We start from the raw sequence: 16,603 nt of genomic DNA, 5'->3' as shown, positions 1-16,603 counted from the left end.
GTTGAATGTAAGAGAGTATGGTAAAAGCTATCAGGGTATGCAGATATTTTAAAATCTCCCCTGTAACAGAAGTTGACACCCCTCTTCTGCATTAGGTGCTGATGCTTAAACGTAGTGATTGCATCAAGTTTAGGAAATTTTAATATCTGGTGAAAATCTGCAAAAAAAGAGCATAATTCTTTTGAAATTATATAAAACAATTGTCTCACTTCAACAGTTTTGATTGGGGAGAGTTTGGAGAAATACTGTTTCTCAATATGATCCTTTTAAATTAAGGGGAAAAGAGGCTGAAGTTGATATGGTAAGCTTTAAAGCTGCACCAATTCAAGTTTAAGCCAGAGACATCCTTTTAGAAGGGCATTTTTGTTTATTCAACATTCTAAGAACTCATATAAAATTAGGTTTTATAAATGCAAATGCCATATGATTCTAAATTTGGAACGTTAAGCTTTTGATGGATTGGAGTATATGAATTTTTATAAGAAGTTCCTAATGAAGAAGGAACTAGAAATTAAAGTAGGCCTCTAAATTAATTCTCTTAATTTTCTAAGCTTAATGGAGTGCAGAAAAACCAAATGATGAGAGTAAAGAAAGACCTTTTCTAAATGCTTATTTTTTATCATATCTCTTCTATCATGGGATCTGTGTGTGCATATGTGTGAGTAATAGCTGAAATCAGTGATAGCAGAATAAAATTTTGGTAAAAGGGCCACTTTCCACTAAACCCAGGAGATCTTAGATATCATGTTTCAGGAATTCAATGGCATTACAGATTTCTGGATGAACTTTATGCTGCCTTTAATTTTTCATTTATGAGAAGTGCCCCAGAACCTGTGAATATCTGTTAACTTTTAAAGTTGAGAAGCATGTTTGAGAGGGCCTGAAGTATTTTTTTCCTACTGATTTGCCAGAAAAACTGGAATCAATTAAATATTCCTGATTCTTTTTGTGACCTTGGCTTAAAAGTGTGTGAGCTTCATGAGGAAAACAATACAGAATATGGACTGTACTGTATATTTTGCTTTCTTTCTAAATTGGTAGTAATAAAACAGATGGTGTGGGTGAAGGGGAAAAGCAGGTTAGATTTTAAGTGCATTACTTCTCAAATAAACCATAGATCAGGAGACTTTATTAGTTAGGCCAAGGAAAGGCTAAATAGTCATTGAGCACATTTATTATTCATTTGTCTTTGCTTTAGATTTAATTTGGCAATCACTTTGATTGTTAGAACTTCACTAGAATAAAATACCTGCTTCTTTATGCCTCTTAATATTTATTTCCTCTTTATTATTGCATTTGTGGAAAGTTGGCTTGGGAAGAGTTTCTTAGAGAGTGACGTGGTTTGATGGTGACAAACACCAAGTATTTGGATGTCGTGACAAAGAAAAAGGCTAGAAGGAAAAATACTTGTTTGGATTAGAGTTTTATGGGATTTTTTCTAGACTAATATGAGAGAACTATATGAGTTTGTGAAGTCTCTAATGGAAACGTCATATGTACTTTGCTCCACAGAAGTAACTTTATTGATTTGTGCAGTGAAATCGTCCTTGCAGAACAAGATCTAAGTGATGAGGTTTAAGATTTATAGTAACTTGGTCGGCCAGCTTAGAAGGCTGAAATTGCAGCCAAACACTCATTCTTTATGTTAATATTTTTTAGACAAAAGGTCAAAACAACCCGTTTTGAGCTTGCAGTGACTCTAAAGCCAACTGAAACACTGCAGACATTTTGCTTTAGTGAGATCTGTTCTGTCACTGTGGCTCATGGAAAGTCACATGCTCTCAGGTTCCAGTATGAGTTCCCAGATTCAGTAGGTGCATATTTTTTTCTGTATAAAATTTGGTGACTTATTTCCTAGAAAAGAGATTTCTCATTCAGAGGGTACGTCTCGCTCTTTTCCTTCCCCTAGAATAGCACTTCTATGTTATCTGCTATTTCAGGAAGAAAAATGGTGGTAAAATTTAAGGCTGTATTTTTGTATTTTCTAGGCCAGTCCAACCATTGGTCAGACATAGCATGGAATACTTTCACTTTTCACTAAATATGGAATGAATTACCATCGTATCATGTATAATTGATTGCACAGTCACTTTCAGAATATGTGATTATTCTGAGGATTTCTTTGAAGTTCTGATTTCTGATCTTTTTATATATTTGAGACAAATACACATTAAGAACATTTTCACGTAAACATTTTGAAGGGCTAGGTGAAAATATGTCAGTTGTTTGGTGATTTGGTTGTTGTTATTGAGATTATATATATTAGCTAGTTTGGTAGAATTATCTATACACTTGGGAGGAAAGTCTGCTTTTAAACTAATGTTGGCAAAGCCCTTTGATGAAATGGAAAGAGCAATAGTTTTTTAATTCCATAGGCTTGAACCATCATCATCACTCTGTTGTGTAATTGACTGCTAAGTAAACACCTTCACTATCCAGGCATAGGAAAAAGAGGGGCAGTTTTGTTCCATAAAAGCAATAGACTATATACCATTGTTCAAAACAAACGAGAAACCTACTTGCTTGGAGTGTAGGAGGATGGAGTTTTTTATACTAACCTTGACCTTTACATATGCCTTGGGGGAAGCAAGGTGTTCACCGAGCTCCGTGGGAATGTTTGAGACTGATTGGGAACTGCAGAATATCCTGCCTTTCTTGCTGACCACAAAAACACATCTTAAGATAGAGAAAGAAAACTTCTTCAGACTTGTATAATACAAATATGGTTGTCTGTGCTATAAATTGAAAATCAGCATATATAAAGTAGCTCCTCCCCTCAATTTACATCCTCCTGGGTGCAGCAGTGAAGGAGGGGAGAGGAGCAGAGCTCTGTCCCTGGTGCCTGAGCAGGTTTGGTGTGGTTTAGGGCTTTTTTTTAAGTCCCTAATATTTTTAATGTGATTGGAGGCAATGTCCAAACAGCAAGATATGAGAAATAACCCTTGGGGCATGTAGCACCACTCCTTGATTTGGTGAAAAGTTTGGTGTGTGCTTGTGCAATATTTAATTATGCCACTACAGATGATCATGCAGAACCGAAAATTGCACTGACTTGTATTTGCTCAGGTTTTCTAATGGTACAAGATAAATGACACTTTATATACATACTGGTATCACATTGAAGTCTACTTAATGCCTTATGATGTAACGTGACAGCTGAAACACTGTACTACAGAGCAGCACTGAGCCCACTAAAGAGCATGATGAACAACTTTTTTATAATTTTTCAATATAAACTTACGTTTTGATTTACAATGCTAATTTGTGCAGATTTTGACAAGCACTGAGTATTATCCTGTACATATGAATATTGCTTGTATAACTTGAATTTTTGTCAAAGTAGGTTAAGATTTCAAAAGTTGGGGTTTTTTCCTTTCCATATAAATGTTCTGTTAAAAACATTTGTGGTTTAAGATTTACATAATGCTTTTTTGTCTTTTAATAGGTGAATGTCTATGTGCTGGGAAAAACTTTCCTTGTGTTGGCCAGAGAACTCTGCATAAATGCTCCTGCCATAGGTATTTTTTAATGATTTGACTTTTGACTATTTGAGTCTTTTTTTTCTATGGTTACTTGAAATAGTATGTATGTATGTATATATACATGGTATTGTATGTTAATACCCAAGTAAGTAACTTTATAGTGAAGCTGGAGTCAATCCAGGCAGAGGAGCATTGCTGACTATAAGAGCCTGTTCTCCTTTATGTAAGAGCTTTTTTGGAACTAGATGCTGTTTTCTTTTGCTAACAGTTTTGTTGCTTTTTCCAAGAGTAATTTGGGCTATACTAAGACAATGGACTGACGCATAACAAATTTGTGTGTCAGCAAGCTCCTACAGGCCTGTCACGCTTCAATTCCACAGATGCAACATTTGATAAGTATTTGCCAAATTTACTATCTATCCATCACCTGTAGCTGAGCTGTTCAGTGCTTGAAATGCAAGTGGCTTGGTGGAAAATGAGGAGCAACTTTTTCCAATAACTTCTAGTAAGTCAAGACTGAAATCATAACTGTGATAGGAAGGTGGGTTTTAACCTGTCAAAAGGGTATAGAAGCCATTCTCTAGGTTGTGGGTTTAAGCCAGGGGGATTTGTGCCAATTCCAGTTAAAAGGGTGCATTTATCGTGAGGTCTTGTGACTGTTATCCACCTCTGTGTAGGAATTATCTGCCTGCATCTTTACCCACTCTCACTCCCACTCTCCTTAATGTAAGAGAATCAGATGGCTGTGTTGCAGAACAACACAGGCACACCCCTTCAGCTGTTCCGGGCTGGCCCAGGACTGCTGCCATTGCAGCAAGGGGAGCAGCAGCTTGCACACGGAGCATCACCACAGCAGCACGGGCAGTGCGGCACCGCGCCGCTCCAGCTCTGCTGGAGAGGTCTATTCTTATTTTTCAGTACTTTCTTGGTCCATTTTCTTTTTTAAGAGAGAGAAAACAGGCAGGATTTGCATTGCAGCTTAGTTTCAAGGTGAAAATTAATGCAGCTTGGGAAAAGGCAAAAATGTTAGATGTAGAGGTGCTTGTTATACACGGAAAAAATACGGGTTTAGACTGTTGAGTACTCTCTTCCAAGTTCATCCTAAGATTTACAAAATCCAGTAAATATTTCTAATTGGCTCGGCTATGATCATGAGACCTTTGAGAAAAACAAGTACTTTCATCACTTTCTGAGAAAAGTGCTAGCATAAAATGATTGCTGATAATGCCTGAGACTGTGTTTTCCAAAAAAGAGCAGGAGGAAAGATCCCACAGCCCTTTTTTAAGGTGGCTTATTTCTAATTAGTAATCTTAAGTGACCCTAAACACCATCTTGCAAGTATTTTTCTAATGCCTGCTGCTCCGTATAAGGATGGGATGTAAATTCAGATAGTGTCTGCCAGTAATACAGCCCTGGGCTAAATTTGTGATGCCACTGAATTAATTAACTTCATCTGTGTGTACTGACTCTGGCTATTCAAGGGGGGGTGTAGTTTGACAGGTGCAAGTGGCAGTGTTGATGTTTGGTGGGCAGGCTAGAGGGTAACAGAGATGCTGCATGTGAAGGGGCATTAGGAGTTTTCAAATATAACCACAGGATGATTGTGATCAGCTTTGACTACACTGATGGTTTGTCTGTCTTCAGCTTGGGCAACACAAAAAAACTCTTGAGCTTCCTGAAATGTCAGCTCCTTTTCTCACGAAGGGAAAATAAAGGCTGCTGATGGATAGTTTCAGTTATCAAGAGAGGGAACGTTCCTATTTGCTGGGTGTGGATACACACAGGGACCAGACTACAGTGTCATCACCCCTGTTAGCTGTACATGAATTAACACACACGAGCCATAAGGTCAGCAAAGATCAAGTACACAGGATTTAGGGCAAGTAAAAATGTTTTATATTTCACAGATTCATAAACTGCTCTAGTTTAGAACATTCTGTTTGAATCAGCTGCAGTCTGCAAGTTAGTTATCTATATACAAAATAAATGCACAGTACGTGCAAAATTTAACATTTTTCTGCATGTTGCAGTCTTAATAATTAAGTCAAATAGCTTATGAATAAATAAAATAAGATTAAATTCAAGAGCATTCCTTCACTTATTTGTATAGCCTGATGTAGCAGATAGGTAAGTAGCATAACATTCCATACTGCTGCAGAGTTCGTAGTAAAACCAAAAAAAAAATCCCTTAATGTGCATCATTGCAGCACTGGAATACAATCAAGGTGAAATGCATCATGCATAGAAAATGAGCTCAGGTATTTGTCCTCCTTGTACTCCGGTTCCATTGGTACTGTCCGAGGAGCACTGGAACTGGAATGTCACTTTCCCGCACTGCACTTCAGTCATTCCCTCTTGTCCGAAGTAACTGAGTTCGTTACCATCAAGAATAGCACTTACATTGTAAAACGTGTCTTGCTCAACCTGCACAGGGTGTTCAAACCACACAGAGAAGGTGTTACTGGAGCCGTCAGAGGTAAACTTTGTCAGATTTTGAGCAAGGACAACACCTAAGCGCTTCAGTTCGATTTTGACGCTGTATTCAGCTTTGCCACAGCTTGACCCATACAATCCCAGTCCTGCTATAAATATCCGTTTGTCTACGGCAAACTGAATACTGTCACATCGCCCCCGGTACCTCCACTGATTGCTGCGATACGCAGACGACTGGAACCGATGGCAGCGCTGAGGCACGAGTCCTTTCCTTTTCGTCAGGGGGAACTCTAATTTGGGTTTATTTGCGGCTGTGTACCATAGGAATATGTTGTGAGTCTCCTCAAGGGTGAGGATGTCGGACTGGGCAGCTCCGTTGGCAAACTCTTCCAAAGTCATGGTTGGAATCCGCACCAAGTACAAAGCTTTCCCTAATACATTCCTCTTGTTGCGTGGCGTAACCGGCAGCCCTTGCCTTTTGCATTCAGCCTCTGCCCAGTTGAGAACAGCCTCGAAAACTACCACTTCCTTGGTGTTGAGTGCTTCCCGGGTTACAATGATCTCTAGTGTTTGTTGGTCTATCTCACAGAAGCCTTCTGACTTCAGTGCCATTTCTGCCTGAGCATCAATCACTTCCCAGCAGCGCTGCGTCAGCTCTGGCTCCTCGAAGAGCCTGCTCTGAGACAGCAGGACACAAGCGTTCTTTGCTTCTAAGCTGGTCTCCAAAAAATTGACGCAAGCCTTTGCTAGGGCCGGCACGATGTACTTCTTGGCGGCATAGAGTGTAGCCAGAACTGTGTCAGCTTCCAGGTCTATTTCATCACTATACATGTATCTAGACGGGAGGTGAAAAAACATTAGTTTCTCGGGGGAAAAAAAAATAGGCCATGAAAATAATCTATAGTCGTCTTTGCTGGCAGTGAATCTGACATTCATTATTTGTCAGCACATTAAGTAAACAGCAGTAAGTGCATATTGCACAATGTCAATTAGGAGATGTATATTTTATAAGCTACTTTGATTCTGTCCATGTAATTAGCAGACTTGTAGTGGCCACTTACTTTAATAGGATTAGAAAGGCTGCAGGTTCCACATCTGGTATATGGATTTCAGATTTGACCTCTGCGAGATCGCCATAAAACATAGCATAGAAGACAGAGCTACCAACTGCCAAAACATACTGGAAAATAAAGAGAGAGAAGCCTCAGTAACATGGATCAGGAACAGCTGAGCGTGCTGGCTTTCCTAAAAGCTACATTTAGCGAAAGTTACAAGCTGCAGTGGAAGCAGAACACTGCTTCAGACTGCTCCCTTTAATTTCAGCGTACGTGAATTACTTCTGGGATTAGACAAGAGCTATAATTAGGGAAAAAAAAAAAGTGGAACCTAGTTGTAAGGCAGAGGGAGAAGGCGACCTGCACAGCAGCATTAAAAAGCCAAAAATTATCTGCACAAACCTTATGGGCAGGAACTTTCTTGGATGCCCCTGGCGGGCCCACGATGAAGTGAACGTCAGCCATGAGTTCGTTATTGAACATCAGCGCGTTCCTGCAAGCAGGGGAGGGGGGAGAAGCCCCGTTAGCCGCGGGCTGCCCCTCGCCCGGTGCCCCAGCCTCCCGCCGGCGGCCCCCGGGGCTCCAGCCCATCCCTGCGCTCTCGCCTGGCCGGGGCGCAGGTGCACAGGGCGGGCGCCTCTCTCTCTCTCTCTCTCTCCCGCCCGCCCGGGGAGGGTCCGGCGGGCCTGGCCCTTACCTCTCCCGCAGCGTGGGATGGAAGGATTGCCAGTTGGCGCTCTCCAAGTTGTTGTTGTTGAGGTTTTGGAGCTGGGGCGGCGGGGGCGGCTGGGCGCTCTGCTGGAGCTGCAGGGCGTTCTTCTTGCTGTTGGCAGCGGTGGCGGCGGCGGCGGCGTTGCTGTTTGCAATGTTAGTGTTGGTGCTGGCAGGGTAAAGTTCTGCAGCCATCTTCTTCTTCAGGGACAGGGGCACTATCTCATAGCATCCTGGCACCTTGCCGTTTGACCTCACACTCTTTTTGGACTTCTTTAAGGTCTCTGGAAGCAGAAGAAAAAAAGTCAAACACTTCATGATCCTGCCATTGAGGCAACCATGGGGCAGTGGCATGAGCAAGAGAACTAACAGATCCCAAATGCGAGTCCCACTATCAGGATATTTTGTACGCTTCTAGATGCAGGGTGGCCTTTGGTTTTTTTGGAGTGTGTGCCCGCTCTTTGGTTACCGGCCTGACGCACCTTTCCGGGAGGAAAGGGGTGATGCTGTGTCGGATCAGTGCCAGCGCTCACCTTGGCTTGAGGGGGGGTCCCAGCCTCCACGGCACTGCCACGACTGCAGCGGGGAGCCCGAGCGGGGCCGGCAGGCAGTTCCTTCCCCGAGGAACGGGGAGAGAAAAATTAAAAAAAGGAAAAAAAAAAAAAAAAAAAGAGAAACCAAAAAAAAAAAAAAAAAAAAGGCAAAATCCAGCAACAAAACCCCAGGAATCCAGCAGAGGCGGTGGGTCAGGAGCGACAGTCAATCCACAAATCCTCCGAGTGCAGCAGCCCGGCGAGGGTGAAGCGCAGCCAGCCGCCCGATCCCCGCTGCCAGCGCTCCGCTCCGTCCTTCCCGGTCCGGCGGGGGCACATCCGCGGCGGCCGGGCCGAGCCGAGGCGGCGGCTCCCTGCAGTCCCGCTCCCGGGCGGCCCCTCCGCCGCTCGCACCAACTTTGCTCCGGTCCCCGCGGCAGCCGCCGCCGCTGCTGCTCCGCGCTCCTCCCGCCCGCGCCAGGGGCGCTGCTGCCCGCGGGGCGCCCCGGCTCCTCCGCGGCGGGCGGGAGCGATGCGGCGCTGCCCTCGGCGCTCCCTTGGCGGTGGGACGCAGCGCTGCGCGGCCGGGCTCAGCGCGGCTCTGCCGGGCCCTGCCTCCGCCTCCCGCACTAAGAGGCAGCGGCCGCGCCGCGCGTCACGGCCACCGGCGCCAATGGCGAGCGCCGGGGCGCGGCGGGGAAAGGGCCGCCCCCCGTCCCCCCGTCATCCGCCCCCCCCCCCGAGTATACGTGCACAGCGCCGGGAACCCGCCGGGAGCGAGCCCCGCGGTCCCCCTGCCATCGGTCCCCCGGCACCGCCCGGTGTCCCCGCTCCGGCCGCAGCGGGACGGGCGCGGAGGGATGGGGGGCAGCGCGGGGGCAGCGCGGAGGGGGCGGCCCCGAGCGCGCAGCGCCGTTCCCTGGCGGCCCGGGCGGGGGCGCCGCCGCTCCGCGCTGCGCCGGGCGGGGGAGCCGCGCTGCCCCCGGGGCCGCCGCCCGGGGCGCGGGGGGCACGGCAGTGGCGGGGCTGCTCCAGCCGGGGGACGCTGCTGGGTTCCTCCCCTTTCCCCGCAGCAGCCGTGTCCCGGTTGTGCGCGCCCTCCCGGGCCGTCCCGGCCGTGCTCCGGGATCGTTCGGCGAGAGCTGTCCCCGCACTGTGCCCGTTCCCTGGGGGCGACCTGTAGCGCGGATCGGTCCCGCTGCACGGCGGGCCCTGCCGCTTTCGTGGGGAGGACTCTTTGGAGCACAACTCGAAATTTTTCTTATGTCCCTCTTAGAGACTGTATGGCAAGTTCTTCCTAAAAGTCCAAGTTCCATGTCAGAATTGGGATCAGGAGAAAAAGGAAAGTCCTCAGCAAAACGAATGCTCCTTTCTTAAAACATGAACTAATGCTTTTCTTGTGATCTGCTTCATGGCCCCCAACAACATCTTTGAGAAAAACCAACGGAGTTTTGCCCCACTGTAACTTGCTCGAGTGTGGAGGGGTTGCAGCCCCAGAGGTCACCCAAAGTCAAAGGAGACCCTCCTGCGATCAGGGCACCCTCGGTGCGCCCGTGCTGGTTTGGTGCTCCTGGAACGAAGCAATGTGTTTGGGGTTTGCAGCTCCTAATATTTCTTATTTATTTATTTTCAAATGTTTGCATCCTTGCAGGACCTGTCTATGCTAACCTGGGCTCAGCCTCTGATTTATATATACACTGTTACTTTTTTTGGTTTCTTTGAGGCTTGCTATTTAAAACCCACCCACGTATTCATTTTCTGACTGTTTGGTAGCTTCAGTATTCAAATTAACGATGTGCAATGTTTTGTCAAATGACCTGTGGGCATGAATGCCAGCAGAAGTGTCTGAATAGCTGCAATGCAAATGTGTAAATGCTCCCGAAATTCAGCTCTGAAACTCAGCTCCAGAGAGGGAGCTGAGAGTTGCTCCTTGCAATCTGGTGAGGTCCGTGGTGAATTTTCCATCTGACATGTTTCGTAGAATGGCACTAATTCTGATCCAATTGGTAGTGTTATAAAACTGGCCAAAGTTTGGTCCTGTAAAGTTTGGCTCCACATAAATAACAGATTGATGGACGAGTGATAACTGTAAAGGGGATTTTCCTCAAGTTGAGCCTAATTGTTTGCATTATATACTACTGTTATTAATTCAGTCCAATTCTAGAGGGCACCCCTAACAGTGGTAAGTGTAATTGTTGTAGCTCTCCAGAGTGAGCTATTGAAGGTTACCTGAGTTCTGCTAAAGCCAATAATAGGCTTACAAAGAAAATTGCCAGGGGAGGAAGGCCTTGGGCTGTATGTCCATTCCAAAGATGCCAGGTGGATTTTACCGAAATGCCCCAAGTGGCAAGGTTTAAATATCTTCTGGTAATAGTATGTCAGCTAACAGGATGGCCAGAAGAATTTCCAACTGTTTCAGCAACTACAGGATTAGTTATTAAAGTATTTTTGGAACAAATAATTCCAAGATATGGGATTATGGGAGCAACAGACTCAGATAGGGGAATGCATTTTACAGGAAAGACCCTTCAAGGAGTTATGACTGCTTTAGGAGAACAATGCAACCTCCCTATCTCCTGGCATCCCCAGAGCTTGGGCCAGGTTAAAAGAATGAATGGACAAAAAGAAACACTTTCTGAAGCTGGTGATAGAAACTAGGATGCCATGGGTATGGCTCTTACCACTGGCCTTGGCAAGAATAAGGGCCAGACCTAGGGGAGATATTCAATTATCTCCATTTGAATTGGTGCTGGAACTCCTTACCTCTGTAATTCTGTAACCCAGTGGGGGGTGCAAATAAGTGATGGATATTTAAAACAATATGTGGCTAGAATTCTGTCTGCTCCGTTCTGGTGGCTGCAGGAGCCAAAGCTGAGCACTCTCGGGAGAAGAAGAGATGGAAAAGCGAACCAGGCATTGCTTTGTAACATCCCACGTGTTCCTGTAGCGCCAAGAGCAAAGTTTAAATGTATATTGAACTCCAGGCTATGGCTACTGAAAGGTTGGGTCTTTTGTTCTTGAACTTGGAATATGTAATTTCTCTAGAGTAGAGCTTCATAAAATCATACTTGGAAGTGTAGAACACCTGTCCTTAGAATCATGGGGATTGCTAAAGTTCTCCTAAACCTTTGATTTTTCGTGTCGTGTTTGGGAGGGGACTGCATCCTGGAATTTCTTCCGTTTTGAGGGAGTTTGAGGTTGGAAGTTCTTGCTTTTTAACTGCTTTCATTTAAATGCTTCTGCGGGGCTGACAGGCATTATCACCTATGGTGTGATCTTGGTAATTATGGATAGCAACAGGGCATCATTGTTAGAACTTGGTACTAAATGAAACTGCTTTGATTAGTTGTAAATCCCTAAGATTTTTTCAGTGTTTTGAGCTGAATTTTTATCGGTTTAAGTGCCCACATAGGGGACCAGCAGAGGAAATTGAGTTGAGACTAATAGTTAACAATTTACCGTACATCATGGATTTTCGGTCAAGTGATAAAAGGCTGGCAGGAAATGAGAAATTGATATCTCAACTAAGAGTAAACATGTGTTAAGTGTAGCTTTTACAAGATTGTTTGATAAATTATAAATTGGTTTAGGCAGAGCACAATCTGCACTGACATATTTTGGTTAGTTTGAAGCTGATAACACCAACGCTTGAAATAAGTTTATACATCTGGAGGCAGATCTGTGGCCGATGTAAATTGTCATAGTGCTAGTGATGTTAATTGGGTTCCAGCACTTTATGCTGATGGAAGTCTGCCTTAGTGTCTGTAATAAACAGATTCCAATTCTTGGAATATGAGTCTGAGAAGCAGCTGGAATGAGCATTGAAGGTAACTAGATTTTTGTTAGGGAGGATTTTAAGCGAATGAATTTTTTTCTATCTTAGTTAGTAGCAGATGAAACATGCAAATTACCTTGTTACTTTTTGAGAGATATTAGACGAGAGATGTTAGGAGCTTTCGCCTAATCATGTCCCCATTCTGCAAAAGCTTTTGTAAATGCTTCACTTTGGGCATGATTTCCCTGATACTAGTAACACTGCTCACATGTCAGTGTGTGCAGACTTGGCTGCTGAAAAGAAGAATAATGTGTAAGAATGTTTGTGCAGTGCTTTAAAGATCTCCTGTTTATAGAGCAAGAAACTGTTTTGTTTTAGGTTATCTAAAAAAGTACTTTTAAAGCTTAGTGGTAGAGCATCTGCCTGGCAGCACAGTCTGTGCTTGCTGAGGTGAAGCCAGACAAGCACAGCAGCCTCGCTGCCCTGCATTTCCTAAATTGATGTTAGGGTTAGACATAACTGTGTTCCTTTCCGTTGCAGATCCGTGTTTGTATATTCCCCGTTTTGCACACATGCTGGAGTTTGGGGATAAGAACCACGAGGTGTCCATGACGGCGCTGAGGCTGCTGCAGAGGATGAAGAGGGACTGGATGCACACCGGGCGCCGGCCCTCGGGGCTCTGCGGGGCAGGTGTGTCAGAGCCTGGGGCCCGGCAGGTGGGATGGGAACGCCTGGAGCAGTTGAGGACTTCCCCTTTTCATTGGTGATATCCACATTCTAAGGGGTTTATTCTGTCAGGCATCTACAGATTATATAGGACTTCATCGAAATAGTTTCTGGAACTATAACTTCATTTTTTTCCCTTGCTCCTACAGTACTTGCTCAGACCCTTTGTAGCTTACAGTTTGAAATTTTTTTTAGGCTCCTTTCTGGTGCTTTTCTTGCCCCCACTCTGCAGGCTCTAGCTGCTAAAAGGTTTTTTTGTCAGCTAAAATGACACCATTAGTGCAAGCACTTTGATTTGTGTCTTTACACAGAGTCTTATGCAAGAAGTGCCCTCTTTGACCTGTTTTGTGAAATTATTTTTCTCTCTTTCTTCATCTTTTTCCAAGATCCATTGCTGTCATGATTCTTGCATAAAACCTATGGATTTGGGAGGGCCAGGATAAAAGATAGTAGCCAGTGGGGTCAATAACAAAGAGTGTACATAGTCACAGAGTTCATGTATGTGCTTTTATTTTATTTGAAAGATCTTACATGTGTATGCATGAATGAGAAGTAATGCTCAAACCTTTGAGAACCCAGGAGTATGCAATTTTTTTGACATTTATAGCCCCTTTTTTGTTAATAGTACTTGATTGTTGTACATGGCTAAAAATTTGAGTATAGACTATGGGAGAGCAGTCTACTCTTTGATGCACTGCATGGACTCTATCCACATGAGCAAGTAATTTAATTCAACAGACACGGATCAATAGATGGAAGCAGGTGGTGCTGAGCCCCCTCCATCCATCCATGCAATATGCAGCTCACATGTTGAGCTGTGGGCTGGGTTTAGTTTGGTGCCCTGGCTTAAAAGTCTGTGGCACACATAGCTCGAATGACCCGTTACTTGCTCAGACCTGATGTTCCTGTTAGGAGCACTTTAAACACATACCAGAAGTAGAGCTCTGGTTTAATTTCCTTTACAAAAAAGCATTTTTTAATGCTTAAAACCGCTCTGTGCAGTGAACTACTGTATGATGAGTGGGGGTGGTGCTTCAAAGCAGAGCTGGTGCTCTGTATCAACACCCCATGTAAATGCACCTGGTTATCTGGCTGTGTAGAGGGTCTTGCAGAGAGCACTTGGGCACCAGCAAGACAAGGACAGTAGTAGCAGCAATGAGGAACCAGCTTTGCCACATTCAATGTTTCTCTGGAGATATTTTTATGCAGAACAGGATTCAATGAGTTCGGCTTAAAAGATGGTAACTGAAAATAAGTGATAATTGAAATGTTCTTGTGGTGTAGATGACCATGGTTTCCCAAATGTTAAAGCACAGAATTTTTCAGGGTGCAACTTGTACTTGGCTTAGTGGCTAGAAAGCAAAGTTTGTGAAGCTAAGTTCATCACCAATATTCAGGGACACAGCTGAGCAAAGGCATTTACAGCTCTTTAGCTGAAGGCAGGGACAAAGAGAGGATAGTTACCTGTTTTCTGCTTTCCTTCAGGAAATTTCTTTCTTTTTGATATTAACTTGCCCTACTTGTTCTCTAGCTCTGCTAGTGGCAGCAAGAATGCATGATTTCCGACGGACTGTTAAAGAGGTCATCAGGGTGGTGAAGGTTTGTGAGTCTACATTAAGGAAAAGGTCAGTGCAGTCTTACTGCTTTTATCTTCCGTTTACAGTACTGAACAGTGATATATTCTAAAATAAATGTATATTGGAGAAAACCAGATGATTTTTGTAAGTGCTATGAATCAAATAAGTATATGTTTTAGCTGGTCATTTTAGAGTACTAACACCTTGCCTCTTATGTAAGGCCTCAAATGCTTAGCAAAGATGGTAAGGAGCACTGTGCCTATTTAACAGGTGAAGACTTAAGGCAAAATAATGCTATGTCAATAATATTAATAGTATTGTCATGTCCTCAGAAAAAATAATTTATTGATTTTCAAAGCTGACCGTCTGCTGTGAGATATTTTTTTCATTAATCCAGAAGCCAAGTGATGAAAAGTCTTGTCTTTAAGCTGTTATTGAGCAGCTTTCAAATCTTAAAGTTGAATTGAATTTTTCAAAATGTTTTGCTGAAATGTTCATTTTTGGTAGTGTTGCATTGCTAATAAATAGAAGACAGCACAGTGAACTAAGATAAGTTCAGTGAAGGATCCCCTTAAAGTGAGAATTTTCCAAGTACCTTTTGTGTGTTTATTTTTTTAAAGATCAGGTCATATTTTCCATAGTTTAACGATGTAAGCAGATACCCAGTTTCTGTCATTTTACTTTTGAAGAGTTGTAGCATACTCTTTCTCCATAGATTGAGTTAAAATTGACCTAACTGAAATACCATGATTTCTGTTGCCCACAGCTGGAAATTTTTCTATCACCAATATATTCTGATGTTTGTTCCCCAGTGTCTGTCTTTAGAAAGCTTCCTTAGTATCTCTCTTCACCTTGCTGGGATCAGCTTAAGCACATCCAACTGAGCCTAATACTTGTTAAAAATATTTACTTATTAATTGTGGAAAATGCTTTTGCCCCAGATCTTCATTGGTGGAACAGGAATGATGCTATTTTTCAACTGTGCATGGGTGGAATAGAGATAAATTTAAAGTGTTTTAAATACTTCAAGGTACTACAGCTATAAGGATGGAGCAGTACCAATGCCACTTTTTTTTTCTCTGGCCAAAAGGTCATGTGTTTTAGTTGTGCATTTTGTATGATTAATGAGTTATGCACCACAATCTACTCCAAGATGCTTTGGTTAAATAGCTAAAGAGTTTCTACTTACTAAGAAAATAAGCATAATAAATTAGAGTTGGAAGGAAAATTAATTTGAGCAATTGTTTCAAGTGAGAAAATCTTACTTCAAAATTCATGCTTTGAAATGTTTACTCAAGTCACACACATCAACTAAAATGACAGCCTTATTTACTTTGACAGGGTAAACGTGACAGCTGAATTATTTTCAGGCAGCTATAATTACAACTATTTATCACGAATCTATAAATTTGATTGATGTTTTTCAAATAAGAGCACGTTATATAGTATTTAACGAAGGCAAATAAAAAAAATACCTTTGAATAACTCTTTCTGCACTGCAGTTTTTTTCCCTCTTCTTTCAAGAATTCCTTTCAAAATGCCATCAAATAGAAGTTGTCTAAATGAATAAGAACTTATTTCATATTATTAGAAATTCCTTTGCTTCTCAGTTTGATGTGCAGTTTTATTTCCTTTTAATTATAGTTACTCTGGTTGGTAAAGAGTAGCTGCTGCTGTGTTTTATGAAGGTGTTGGATGCCGGGCTCACTGCTGATGGTTTTGCCCTGACAGCTCTGGAAGTGAAACCCAACATGAATCCAGATCATGCTGACACTTCCAGCCTGCAGGTTCTGCTGTGTGGTTTGATTTAACTCCCAGTTGGGAGCACAACCCATTGGAAGCTGGGTTTGCTTTTGGTGCCCCTGGCAGAAATCTGCAAGAGAAGACCCCACCTGATGTGTGACTGCCTGGGGGGGACAGGAATGTGTGGATGAGGATGCAGGAATGATGCTCTTTAAGAAGTCCTGATTGGGAAGTCCTGGGAATGTCTGGGGAAGACCCTCAGCGAGGGGTGGCAGGCTTTCCTGAGAAGGGCACTGCTCCTGGTCCTGGCAGTGCAGCTGCTGGGGCTGGATTAGTTCACCCTGGTGTCCATCAGCTGCACAGCACCAAGCCCAAGGGGCTGTGTCCCCTTTCAGCTCTGAGCTGGTGGAGGAGTAGCTCTTAGGAGGAGGTTCACAAAAATGTGAAGTATCTCCAGGTCATAAAAATTCACGGCCTGGTCGTAAGGAGAATCTGTTTTGGAAGGAAAAAGCGACAAAGCATGGCCCATGTGTGCTGTCACTCATCTTCCAATCTTAATTTGGGCATC

The 16,603-nt window shown here is 43.6% G+C and overlaps 2 protein-coding genes across 3 annotated transcripts in view; one reads left to right on the top strand and one right to left on the bottom strand.

Annotated features, from left to right (window-relative positions):
* BRF1 (BRF1 general transcription factor IIIB subunit) overlaps positions 1-16,603 on the top strand; it is a 172,025-nt gene that overhangs the window by 73,453 nt on the left and 81,969 nt on the right. Inside the window, exons 5-7 of the mRNA XM_014871337.2 lie at positions 3,446-3,518; positions 12,530-12,679; positions 14,247-14,340. Of these exons, the coding sequence (XP_014726823.2) occupies positions 3,446-3,518; positions 12,530-12,679; positions 14,247-14,340 (317 nt within the window). The remainder of the gene's footprint in view (positions 1-3,445; positions 3,519-12,529; positions 12,680-14,246; positions 14,341-16,603) is intronic.
* BTBD6 (BTB domain containing 6) lies at positions 5,356-8,346 on the bottom strand. 2 transcript variants are annotated; one of them, XM_014871341.2, is made up of 5 exons: positions 8,215-8,346; positions 7,668-7,965; positions 7,373-7,463; positions 6,977-7,095; positions 5,356-6,750 (listed from the first exon to the last, which is right to left on the bottom strand). In XM_014871341.2, the coding sequence occupies exons 2-5, from the start codon at positions 7,874-7,876 to the stop codon at positions 5,718-5,720; spliced, it is 1,452 nt and encodes a 483-aa protein (XP_014726827.1). In that variant the 5' UTR covers positions 7,877-7,965; positions 8,215-8,346; the 3' UTR covers positions 5,356-5,717. The 2 variants fall into 2 exon arrangements, with proteins under 2 accessions (XP_014726827.1, XP_014726826.1); XM_014871340.2 differs by lacking the exon at positions 8,215-8,346 and having other exon boundaries at positions 7,668-8,181.

This window comes from Sturnus vulgaris, chromosome 6, assembly GCF_052056855.1.
Source record: "Sturnus vulgaris isolate bStuVul1 chromosome 6, bStuVul1.hap1, whole genome shotgun sequence".
In the NCBI taxonomy this organism is placed as follows: domain Eukaryota; kingdom Metazoa; phylum Chordata; class Aves; order Passeriformes; family Sturnidae; genus Sturnus; species Sturnus vulgaris.
The sequence above is the reverse complement of the archived record's forward strand: the minus strand, read 5'-3'. Positions and strand labels throughout refer to the sequence as shown.

What these genes read in the sequence shown, in the direction of transcription:
- BTBD6 (XM_014871340.2), bottom strand. Translation starts at nt 8,035, where the DNA reads ATGCCACTGCCCCATGGTTGCCTCAATGGCAGGATCATGAAGTGTTTG. An exon ending in CATCCCACGCTGCGGGAGAG is followed by an intron (nt 7,464 to 7,667) that starts GTAAGGGCCAGG and finishes CCCTGCTTGCAG; the next exon opens with GAACGCGCTGATGTTCAATA. An exon ending in AGAAAGTTCCTGCCCATAAG is followed by an intron (nt 7,096 to 7,372) that starts GTTTGTGCAGAT and finishes TTTATTTTCCAG; the next exon opens with TATGTTTTGGCAGTTGGTAG.